This window comes from Myxocyprinus asiaticus, chromosome 9 (genome assembly GCF_019703515.2).
Source record: "Myxocyprinus asiaticus isolate MX2 ecotype Aquarium Trade chromosome 9, UBuf_Myxa_2, whole genome shotgun sequence".
NCBI classification, from domain to species: Eukaryota; Metazoa; Chordata; class Actinopteri; order Cypriniformes; family Catostomidae; genus Myxocyprinus; species Myxocyprinus asiaticus.
The window spans coordinates 39,882,951-39,895,934 of record NC_059352.1 but is presented as its reverse complement, the minus strand read 5'-3'; the positions used below and the strand labels follow the sequence as shown (position 1 = coordinate 39,895,934).

General features: G+C 38.1%; 1 protein-coding gene across 5 annotated transcripts in view; it reads right to left on the bottom strand.

Moving 5' to 3' along the window:
• LOC127445817 (dedicator of cytokinesis protein 9-like) overlaps positions 1-12,984 on the bottom strand; it is a 150,196-nt gene that overhangs the window by 35,311 nt on the left and 101,901 nt on the right. For all 5 annotated transcript variants that reach the window (XM_051706206.1, XM_051706208.1, XM_051706210.1 and 2 more), the window contains 12 exons: positions 12,527-12,701; positions 11,411-11,466; positions 7,613-7,687; positions 7,351-7,491; positions 6,086-6,292; positions 5,678-5,800; positions 5,333-5,415; positions 5,117-5,239; positions 4,771-4,850; positions 2,530-2,720; positions 2,199-2,264; positions 2,011-2,103 (listed from right to left, as the gene is read on the bottom strand). In XM_051706206.1, the coding sequence (XP_051562166.1) occupies positions 2,011-2,103; positions 2,199-2,264; positions 2,530-2,720; positions 4,771-4,850; positions 5,117-5,239; positions 5,333-5,415; positions 5,678-5,800; positions 6,086-6,292; positions 7,351-7,491; positions 7,613-7,687; positions 11,411-11,466; positions 12,527-12,701 (1,413 nt within the window). The remainder of the gene's footprint in view (positions 1-2,010; positions 2,104-2,198; positions 2,265-2,529; positions 2,721-4,770; positions 4,851-5,116; positions 5,240-5,332; positions 5,416-5,677; positions 5,801-6,085; positions 6,293-7,350; positions 7,492-7,612; positions 7,688-11,410; positions 11,467-12,526; positions 12,702-12,984) is intronic.

Sequence of the window (12,984 nt, the reverse complement as noted above, 5' to 3'; positions counted from 1 at the left end):
ACTGTTGAAACCGACACAAAACATGTTCCCACGGTTGTCAAAGACAACAGTAGTGAAATAGTGCCCTCAACCGACAAATTATAAATCAGATGGCATTAAGCCTCAATAATTCACTTCAATGACAATACTATGTGAACGCGCAAAATGATTAACAGGCAGAAAGCGTCAGAGACAGCGGCCCGCGGACAATTTTTTTTTTGCTGTTTACACAGTCTAGAGTTGTTACAGAGACTGGTGAGATATCTCATGACACTTATTTCAGTGATAATTTTCAGGGAGTAGGACATTTTTTTGCATACAGTACCTTTCCATAAAAAATAAAAATATAACAACAAAACGCTTACAGCACCTTTTGTAAATGATTGCATAAGGGAAAGTGTAAATTTTAGTTGTTGTGACTGGTCACTTCTTCTTCACCATTTTAATTACATTTTTGCCCAAAATAATCACACAGGAAATTGACATGCTGCTTCTAAATGTTTGTGTAACCTAAAATCTACTCCATCCTGCCGAATTACTGACAAGTGCCATCCCTCATCAGACACTTTCCCATCAGTTCAAACATGTTTACCTTTCCCTTTAGTGCACTGTGCGTGCAACCTCTGAGAAACAGGTTCTGGTCCCATGGAAACCAGGAAGTAATTGTGTTTACATAAACAATAGTGAGATCGATTCAGAGGTTTCGCTCACTTTCACTCTAAAGTTACATCTTTACTCCACTGATGGCTAGGTTTAACGTTGGGTTAGTAAAATATGCATTTCTGTTGACTGTATAACATAATTTACTACTAAAAATAAAATTCACGTTTGGCACCACTCTGTGGACATTTCACCCAGAAAAGGGTCAACAACACTTCCAGCTTCCAGAACTTTCAACCTCCTGTCAAAATTTACAGTCACGGTTACGGTTTACATGCATGTTCTTACACCGATTATGCTTAAAGGAATAGTTCACCCAAAAATTATAATTGTCTCATCATTTACTCACCCTTATGTCATCTCAAACATGTATGACTTTTTTTCTTTTCTTTCTTTCTTCACAAACAAAGATATTTTAATAGTGATATGATGTCTGTTTGTCCACACAATGCAAGTAAATGGTGACCAAATTTTCGAGCTCCAAAAATGACACAAAAGCAGCATAAAGGTAATCCATAAGACTACAGTGGTTTAATACATGTCTTCTGAAGCGATCCAATCGATTTTGGGTGAGAACAGTCCAAAATATAACTACGTTTTCACTATAAATCTTGACAACAGTATTCTCCTTGGTGATTTTAATTTCCAGCTCGATTACTCTTCCTAGCACCATCTAGCGCTCTGCACATGCTTCAGCGCTAGGAAGTGAAATCAAGCTTGAAATCATGATCGTGCCTAGAGACCACAATGGCAAGATGAAGAGTGAAAAAGTAGATACATTTTTTCTGTTCTCACCCGATGGATCGCTTCAGAAAACATGGATTAAACCACTGGAGTCTTATGGATTACCTTTATGATGCCTTTATATTCTTTTTGGAGCTTAAAATTTGATCACCATTCACTTGCATATAATAAACAAACAAACATCATATCTTCATTAAAATATATTAGTTTGTGTTCCACGGAAGAAAGAAAGCCAGTCGAGTTGAAGACGACATAATGGTGAGTAAATGATCAGAGAATTTTCATTTTTGGGTGAACTATTCCTTTAATAAGCCGAAAACGTGCGTAGTCACGTAAATGCATTAAACAGCTTTCCTTTATCGGTGTACGGTCATAAACCGCTTAAAAATAAATTGATCAACACAGGTAGATTTTTGCCCATTACCCCAATTTCACGTTGCATGTTAACACCTTACCGGCATTCTTACTGGCTTATCCAATGTAGGCAAGTGTTGTACGCAATATTTACAAGTTAATTTAAATATTCAGAATTTGCATTTATATATTCATGTATATATATATATGATTATTTTCTGTTTGGCCCTTCATAATATGTATACATGTTTTGCACAGTGTCTCATTCATCACCTCATCATAGAACTCTGGGTTCTGCTGGTGGTGCAGAACAGCAGCATAGGCATGTTTGGTGAAGAGAGGACCTCCTGGACGACCATATATACACTGCACATAACAATGACACACACAAACACACAGAGCAATATTATCATATGTATCATATTTCATGTTTATAAGAAAAGATGGTAATGATCTTATACCTTTAGAGGTTGTGCATTCTCTTCATCCGAATCTCTGAATTCCACACACACTGCAATGTTCCTTGCCTAAGTCACACAAGAGAAAGACGGGCAGAACTTGAGCCAGAAAACTACTTACTGTCAGATCACTAAGTGCAAGTTTTATTAGCAACGGGTGTACAGAGCCTTCATTACACTGGCCACCTCGATGATATGTCATTACCTCTGGCCAAGGACATTTATTTAACAACAAAAAGCATTATGTGTGAGATTTTCTGTCCTCAAAGCAAAAAAAGAGAGAATTCATCATTTCTTGGCATGTGGGATTAAGCTGATATAACTGCAGTATTACCTTGGCAAAAGACTTCTGGTTGTCATATTTGAGGTGTTTTGGGTAGACGTAGAGATGATTGTTGTAGGTGGTGAAGGGTTGAGAGCACTTGGCAATACAGGGAACAAACTCCTCCACCTCCAACAGAACACCATCATTCTGCCCGTTACACTCAAAAGGCCTTACTGGGATGTAGGATGGAGTCACACAATCTAGCCAATGGTGAGAAGAAAAGTGAGTTCATGTGATCAGACACAGCAGAGTATTTATAGCACACATGGAGAGGGTAAAAATGTTTAAAATCAGGGCTATATGTAAAGAGATGAATGATCCTCTCTACACATATTTGGATGACTTTCACCTCTGGTTGCAGTGATCTGAATCCAAATATGATTGGTTTAGCATTCCATGACGCTAGACAACGTACTACATAATTTCCGATGAAGTCATCTGATCTAGGAAAGCTAACCTGTTTTAGCCAGAAAGCACAGTGTGTGCTTCATGTGGATTATCTGATGAGCTATGCATCCGATTACGTTGTGTGTAGGCTTGTTTTAACGGTATCCCCTCCTCTAAGTCATGGTATGTGATATTTTATGTTAAGGGAAAACAGGCCTTGTAAGCAACACCTGTTAAGATGTTTGTCAAAGACATATACTTATCTGTTTCTAGCTATATTTTTGTCTGTGAGTAAAACAAATATGCTGGTTGTATTCTACTGTTTGAGAGCTTTCCAACAATATACTGTATGACACATGGCTATTTGATCAGTTTGATGTTTTTACAGATTACAATAATATGTACAGTAGTAAAGTATTAATAATATAATAGTTAATAATAGTTCACCCTTACAAAAATGTAACTTCTGTAATTTTTTGTTGTCCAAACCCATTTGACTTTTTTCTTCTGTGGAACACAATATGATATATTTCTAAAAATGTCACAATCGCTGATTTCCATACAATATCAGTTGATAGTGACTCACTTAAAAACTTTTAAAGCTTAAAAGTTTTAAAAATTAACTTAAAAAAGTTGTGGCGTAGTGGACTGAAGCACTGAACTGGTAAGCAAAAGGTTGTTGGTTCAATTCCCACAGCCACCACCATTGTGTCCTTAAGTAAGGCACTTAACTCCAAGTTGCTCCAGGGGGATTGTCCCTATAATAATTGCACTGTAAGTTGCTTTGGATAAAAGTGTCTGCCAAATGTAAATGTAGGTAGTTCATGTGACTTGTGCATCATATGCAAAGTCTTCTGAAGGCATCTGGTCACTTTTTATGATGAACAGATCGAAATTTAAGTCATTATTCACTCTCAAATCAAATCACTGATCAACTCCTGTACACAGGGCCCAAATCCAATACAGTGAAATATCAATAACATCAAACCTCATTTATTCTTTTGTTATTATGTCATGACGTTTGGTCACGAGATGTGCAAGAACAAATGAGGTTTGATGTTATTGATGAATACAAGTTGCATTGATCAATGATTTGAATTTGATTTTAATTTCGGTCTGTTCATCATACAAAGTTATTGTATGTCTTCAGAAGGCTTGGAAGATGACGCACAAGTCGCATGGACTACTTATAAGCTGTCTTTTTTTAAGTGAGTTTCTATCAACTGCTATTAATCAAAATAGGAGATCGTGACACTCTTTAAAATATATCCTTTTCTGTTCCGCAAAAGAAAGAAAGTCATATGGGTTTAAAACGACATCAGGGTGAGTAAATAATTACAGAATAACAACTATTCCTTTAAGCAATAAGTAACAAGAGCAACTGCCTTGAGTGCCTTATTGTTTTATAAAACGTTTATGTGACGAGGAGGAGGGCGTGGCCGGGCCGTGAGGGTGCACAGCCGGTGCTGAGTCAGCTGATCAGCGGGACAGCGAGATAAAGGGGGAGATGGAGACACCAGTTTGAGAGAGAGAGAGTGACACACGCGGCCGCTGTATGTGTGTGCGTCTGAGTTTTATGTTGTTTTAAGTTGAATTTTTTGTCATTAAATTTACGTTGACTGTTCTACCAGTTCCCGCTTCCTCCTTGCCCACCTTTACCCGTTACAGTTTACTACATGATAAAAATATTTAGGGCACAATTTTGCATTAAAATGTTATAGAATTAAGGAAATTCATTAAGTGCTATACGTCTGCTAATAGACATAATCCCTGACATGTGAACAAAGGTTTATAGGCCCCTATGGGTGTTGCACATTGATATAGAGTATACAGTGGTGTAATAACAAATATTACTGGACTTACTAGCCATATCAGGAGGGACGTTATCAATGATCACATCCAGGTTACCCAAGATGACAGGAAGTTTGGCCATCTTCTCAGGTCTGTGGATACAAAGTTGATTTATATAGTCAGAGTTCCATTTCTCTGTAGGAGGACCAAAAAACTGCCCCTCTGAGAGGTAAAAACAAAACACATTCTAACAGTGGGACCATTCAAAGCTGCAAAAACACTGCATGATGTTATGAAAATATTCACATTAAAATTCAATGATGTAATAGGTACAGGTAGGTTATTTTACTGAAAATACTGTAAAGAGGACAGGAAATATGTTAGTGAAGACAACTGAAGATATGAGGTGAATACTAACTTTCTGAAATCCGTCAGCAGTTTGAAGAGATCCTCTTCGGAGAGTTTATTACTGTCTTGCCGGTATAGTGCAGAGAACCGAGCACTTTTATCCAAAGTCCCTGAGGCATCTTTAAACATGGGCCTGTGGAAAGGAAGAAAAAGGTTAAATATTGAGATTGACAAAACACACAGAGAGAAAATACCAGAACATTTCCAGCAGACAGTTCTGGCTCACCGGGCCGCCCATGCGAAAGGCATCCTGTACTGGCCCAGTCTGCTGCAGGCCATCTTGGCATTCTTCAGAACCTTCTGGGCAACCTGTGAAACAAAACACACACAATGTTCTCCAGATCCTCCCAAGAGACACTGCGAACAGTGATCTGGGCAGACAGCACATTCCTGGCAGGTTTGCATGGGTATTGGTTGCTATCATTGTGTCATTGTGAAATGTGGTAAAATTGTTTGAAAATTTACGTATTCAAAGCCCCAATAATCTCTCTCTTTATCCATGTTATAACCAGTTATTGGTTTGATTGAATGAGTGTGTGTATGAGTGCGTGTGTTTGTGTTGGCTCATTGCCTTGCTGGAGTCGGAGCTCTTCATGTAGGGCTCAGCACAGTGGGTGATGCCTCCCTGCAGAACTTTCTCAATCCGTGCCACCAGGAAGATGTCAGGGTGAGGACACGTCACAGAGAAGACACCCTGAAACACACACATTTACCCGGAATACTCCGGGTTCAATACAAGTTAAGCTCAAGCATTTGTGTCATAATGTTGATAACCACAAAAATGAATTTCGACTTGTCCCTCCTTTCTTTATTTAAAAAACAAAACAATAGCAAAAATCTGGGTTACAGTGAGGCACTTACAATGGAAGTGAATGTGTCTGTCTGTCTGTCTATCTATCTATCTATCTATATATCTATCAAATTCTTTTTCAAAGGTTTCCACACCAGTCCCTTGAAATGGATTGTTTGGTGCTCTTACTTTTCTAGGGTACTGCAGCATCCCCTCCGGTAGTTCACTAAGCAGCGTTTCGCCGTGAGGTGTGTCCACACCTCCATTTATCTGCATGCTGGGTGGTGCAATTAGGGATCTGACCAGTGGATGGTTCAGATCCACATGAAAATCTGCAGATATTTTTCGGCTGTTCTGCACATCAAACAGGGAAAGAACCAAAAAGAACGGCTCCACCTGAAGAAAACAAGGAAAGCTGCATTTAATCTTTACCAGAACTGTGTGCTGAGCCAGAAGTTGACATGTTGGAACGCTCCAACAAAAAAAGCAATGTTTTAAAAGCACCACAAAGCCACAGTGTTTACTCTTCGGGAAGTCAGATCTTATATGTGTGAGTGCACATTAAACTGGGATAGGATAAAGTATTTAAACACAAAAAATACACACTTCAACAGTTATTAACTGTTTTTAAATAACAACTGGTTTACATTTAGTCATTTAGCAGACGCTTTTATCCAAAGCGACTTACAAATGAGGAACATAGCAATTTGTCATGGCTGGAGTAGTATAGGTGCTAGGGCAGAAGAAATATATATACATACATATATATATATATATATATATATATATATATATATATATATATATATATATATATATATATATATATATATATGTTTTTTTTTTTTTTTTGTACAGTAAATGCAAGTTAAGTTCAATAGTAAGTGCAATTAGTGTGGACTGGTTAAGTACTCGTGGAACAGATGTGTTTTCAGCTTGTTCTTGAATGTTGAGATGGTATCAGCAGATTGTGTGAAGATTGGAATCTCATTCCACCACATTGGAACAGAGAAAGTGAAAGATTGTGAAACAGACTTTGAGCCTCTATGTGATGGGACCACCAGGCGCCGCTTGTTCATAGACCGCAAAGAGCAAGTTGGAGCATAGACCTGGAGAAGTGAACTGAAGTAAGAGGGTGAGGCTCCATTGGCTGTCCTGAAGGCCAGAGTCAAAGCCTTGAATTTGATGTGGGCAGCTACAGGTAACCAGTTAAGTGAAATCAAGAGTGGGGTGACATGTTCCCTTTTTGGCTGATTAAAGACCAGATGCACTGCTGCATTCTGGACCATTTGCAGTGGAAGGTTACTCAAACACAGATAAATGTTTTGCTATCATAGAATCAACCAATGAAAGCTTACACATAAATGTTTCTCTCCATTACGTAAACCGAGTAATCATGCATATGGGCATGTTGTTTGCGACAATACATCCCTAGTCAAGTGCGTGAATCTTACATTAGTTGTAGGTCCCTCCTCATTCTCTGCTACACAGCTCTGCAGGTTGAAGGACAGATCGTTGCAGTTGACCACAACTCTCTTCCCAAACTTCTCCTCAAACTGCTTCACGTCAGGCTCAATGCCAGACAAATCGAGTCTCTACGGGCCAACACATACACAGACAAACTCAATATAACTAAAATACATAGAGCTCAAAACCAACAGCTTGTCCTTTGACTTGAATTGTTTGTGTTAACTAGGGGAGTTGTGATTGACCCACCTGTGTGTCAGGGTCCAGAGTGAAGAGCTTGAGACGAGTCTCACTCCTCATCTTGGACTCAATGTCTCTTGCACTCTTAATTAAAAAATAAAATAAAAAAATAAAACAGGATGGTAAACACCAATTACCACAGTTGAGTGTGTTTTAGCACATTGTGTAACACCAGAATGCAGAGTTTTGTTTTTGCAAATTGTATTTAAGACCCCATATACACTCACTTAGCACTTTATTAGGAACACTATGGTCCTCATAAAGTGCCCGACGTGGTCTTCTGCTGCTGTAGCCCATCTGCCTCAAGATTTGACGTGTTGTGCATTCTGAAATGCTATTCTGCTCTTATAAACAAGGCATTTCCTTCCACAGAACTGTCGATCACTAGATGTTTTTTATTTTTGGCACAATTCTGAGTAAACTCTAGAAACTGTTGTGCATGACAATCCCAGGATATCAGCAGTTACAGAAATACTCAAACCAGCCCATCTGGCACCAACAATCATGCCACGGTCGAAATCACTGAGATCCCATTTTTTCCCTATTCTGATTGTTGATGTGAACATATGCATTGCACTACTGCCACACGATTGGCTAATTAGATAATCACATTAATAAGTAGGTGTACAGGTGTACATAATAAAGTGCTCAGTGAGTGTATATATAGCATGATATGTGCAGTTTTCTTTCCTGTGTTGACATATTTCCTATGGAAACAGAAAGTCACGGCAGGACATATCAAACGTCTCGTTGCTTTTGACTTTAGTTAATGTCACAGTCCCCAGATAGCACATATACATCTCCGAGATGTCTGTTTTAGATCTTCAATGACTTTATCATTATGACTTTAATGAATAGCTGATGCAAACGTTTACAACGTGTTCTCATTGGAAATTTTCTTAACATATCAGCAATAATCCAGTAACTTTTCCTTTTTAAGTGTTTTTTTTTTTTTTATTATTATTATTTCATAGTCTTTCTTTGTGATGATTCCTTTTGTTTTGTTTTTATTTTCCTTTATTTATTCTCTCTCTCTATTTTTTTTTATTTTTTATTTTTTTTTATTTTTTTTTTATGTTTTAGTGCAGGGTTTCTCAACCACTGGGTCGTGACCCAAATGTGGGTCGGGTTCATTGTCTGTTGCCTCACGAGATCTTTTCTGTCATGAGTACAAATTACCAATACGAAGGATAGAACTGTACATTTGCAATGTTTGGGGCAACAGTGACCTCTATTGTCGAATCGTGTTAATATATCCAGGTTTGCATAATTACGACAGTAAGTCAGAGGCTGCATTTCTCTGACGTTTATTATTAGCTGTCCAATCACAATAATCCATAAATGCTACGAGTCTTTCTTTTTGGAAAAGGTCACTTTACGTAGCGTTGCATGCACTAGCAGCGCTACCCAACACGCGGCACGCGGGCTGCATTCATCATACAAAATATATTTATCAATAGCCTATCAAATGTGCATTGATTCAATTGAGGTGTTCCTTTATCAGAGGGCTTACGGTAGCTCTCTGAATGGCTGAAGCACCGCACAGTTAGAGAGGGAAATAAACTGCAAAAGGATGTAAGGAATGAAATAAACAACAAAGAATATCTGAGCACAGCTGATGTTTAAAGGAGCAATATGTAGCATTGATATCAAGCGTTTAAAATGGGTACTGCAGTCCATATTCAAAATATTGGAAAGAATTGTCTCCCCCGCCCCCTCCTCCCCAGACTCGAAGCTCACGCGGGTTGCCAGGTTGACGACACACAGCAGGAACGAGCAAACTGGCAATGGCAAGCGACGAGCCTTACACTGTAAGTTGATCAGCTAATGTATACATGTTTTTATTGTTTGCAAATTATAAACAAGCTTATGTGGATTTTTATAACTCTGTCAATGTTAGCTAGATGTATTGCTGGCTTCCATGGCTGCGGCACACTGTTTTTGCCCCCTAACTTGTTTCAAATTTGGCAACCCGGGGTGTCGAAATACTATTGGGGAATGGGCAGTGGGTGGGATCACACAGGCCAAAACACAAACAGAAATTCCGGCCCGGAATGGACATTTCAAAGCAGAAATTTACTGGCTGTTGCATTGTTTTCCGAGAAGCCAGTATTTCGACTTAGCATGTTTCCTAAATCTCTGATAAAATATTATGATAAATGTATGCTTTAGTACAGTAAATATATTACATATTGCACCTTTAATGATAGCGGCGGTCTGTCAGCGGGCACTCGTTAATAGAAACAGTATGTGCGCACGCACGGTCTGTCAATTAAGAATGCGCGCTCTCAATCTCACCTGAGAGTCACTCATCAGCGCGAATCTGTCAAACTCTTATGAATAGCTTAACAGAGATATTTGCTTGTCATGAAAACAGTCATAACAGGAAAAAATAACAGTTTATCCTGCAATAACGGCATTGAGACTCATTAGCGATAAGCGTTACTTCATCGCAAAACACTAAGGAGGGTGAACAAACCTTTATGACTTCTCACTGGAGCAATTTTGGAATTCATAGTGGATATATCTCAACATAGTATCTCAGGTGAGTGTGTTGTTGAACACTCGTGCAGTTATAAGTTGACAGTGTCTTTGACAGTGACAATAGAACTGATCATATCTGTTTTCTTTATTGCAATGAATGTGGGAGAAAGTGGCTCTTTGAAAAATGAAACTATAAATATTTTTTATAGGCTTGTATGATATTATATTATAATTAAATTAAAAATTCTTAATATAAAAAAGTTCACTATAAAAATTATATATATATATATATATATATATATATATATATATATATATATATATTCTTCATAGTGTGTTTAATGTTTGAAAATGTATGTGTATTTATGAAATTACTTGGGCTACAAATATTGGGCTATAGATATTAGGCCTCTATATTATAAGCATATAAACATAACTAGATACCTACTAATTTACACCCTAAAGTACCTATTAATGTACAAAACCTTTTCAAGGGTGTCAGTGGAATACAAAAAAATTCTCACAGTAGCAGCAATATAAAAATCCAATGCACATATGGGGGGATTTTCCCCTGATAGTAGAAATTTGTGTGTGAGTTTTGAGTGGCCTATCCGACATCATGTGTAAATGACTTGGTCCCAGCGGTTATTAAAAGAGAATATACATCTTGTCCCAAACAGATATTTACTTTAATAATCACCCTTTTGAAATGAAAAAAAGCACAGATTTCACAGCATGACTCGTGTATATCTGCAAAAAAATACGTTTGTCTACTTTTAGGTGTACACTAGCATATAGATGGCCTCAAAGCATACAGACATGGACTACACGCCAAAAAAATCACATTCTGATTTCATGGGGTCCTTAAGTTAGGGATCATGGGATATGTGAGAAAATATTCAGACTTTATATAAAAGAGGTGTCTAGATGGTTGATTCCAGGGAGGAGAGAGGAGGATAAAAAGAGAAAGAATAAGAGATAGACCATATGTGTCTGTGTTCCAAAGAGTGGGTGGTTTACTGTGGAATGGTTGGAAAACATTAGCTGAGAGGACTAAGGGCATGTGAGTGTGTGTGTTTTTGTGTGGAAAATGTGTGGATGTGTAGAGAGAGGGCAGACATTGAAGATGCCAGTGTTGAGCTCATACTACAATTAAGCCACAAAAGCTGAGGACTACTCTTCACCATTCATGCTACCTTCTCACACACACACACACACACACACACACACACATCCTTTAAAACTATATAGTAGATGCTTATTTGTACAATCAGCTAATCATGAGCTCATGTGTGTTTATGTGTGTCTATGTGTTTACAATACCTGGAAACTGTCCTGAAAATTCCCCGGCAAGATGTCCGTCTTGCCCAGCTCATCATCTGGGTAAGAAAAAAACACAGATGCTGCACTAAAACTAAAAAACCTGCAAATTTAATTTAACAGTACACAACCAGAACGACTGTAAATCAACTGGTAGTGACTAAGATAACAATGTCATATCACAATAACAATAACTTAAATGTAATTGCACAAATATTAAGTTTACTAATACTTAATTGTACATTTTCTAAATGAACAAATGTAATATTACTTGCTAAAATAGTATTGTGTTTGTTGTTCATATAAGTATGAGGAATAGTAACAGTGATGCTTGCCTTAGTAAGGGCCACTACTAGTTAGCCATTTTTGGTTCTGCGCTCTGATTGGCTGGCAGGTGTTTGTTGTTTTATACAAGGAGAGAAGAAAGGAATGTGCTGTCTCCCTTGAAACTAATCAAATGCAAATAAATACTCCCAACCTTCTCTCCAGTGTGAAATTCAAAGGGTTTAAGAGGTGTTAAGTGTTACTGAAAAGGGTGTGACTGTGTGAGTCAGTTCAAGAGTGTGGGATGTATGGACAGATCTATTAAAAGTAACTTAAAGAGTGGGTGGTCTCATCACAGAACACACACAATCACAAGAAACAGCCACACCAAACGTCTCTGTAAGACGGATACACATCTGTGCGCTCAAACTGTTTGTATTATATTATATTATGTTTCATGAGTTTACTGGATCATATAGTCCTTGACCATATTTAGGTAAATGGATCTGGCCTGCTGTCCATAATGGAGGGGCTCACGCACGGGACTGACTAATAATTAACTGACTCTCTAAAAAGAAAATTCTTTTTACCAATTAACTGACTGCTAGTTAACTTTTTAGCTAATCCAACTTTTCCTCCTACATGCGAGAAATGTCATTACCATCGCACTCACAAAACCAAAAATCCACTTGAAGATTTAATAAAGCCATGATCAGATCTTTATTCCAGGACATTGGATGAATGTCTAAACATAGACAAATTTTTAAAGAATCACCCATATATGTTCATATTTATTACATCTGGGAATTTACTCTCTGGATGGACACCATCCTGCAGACACAAACACAAACAGACCATCATGTAGCTCTCCGTTTCTCCTCTCCTGCATGGCGAGCTCAAAGCTGCTGTGGAGGATCTTGTTGAGAGTGCTGATCCAGTCGTCCATCTCTCCCTCGCTATCCGCAGCCAGAAGATAAGTGCTTTTATCCTGCATCTTCAGCTCAAATGCAAAACGTCGCACCTTACTGTTCTGCACACACAGTGAAAGAAAAAGAGGCACATTTATAATCATGACATTGACAACCCAGAGGAAAATGCTATTGTTTAGGGGTTGCTCTTTCATAGCTCAGGCAACTTAAAGGGATAGTTCACCCAAAAATGAAAATTCTCACATCATTTACTCACCCTCATGCCATCCCAGATGTGTATGACTTTCTTCTGCTGAACTCAAACAAAGATTTTTAGAAGAACATCGCAGCTCTGTTGGTCCTTACATAGAACCGAATGGTGACCAGACATTTGAAGCCCCAAAA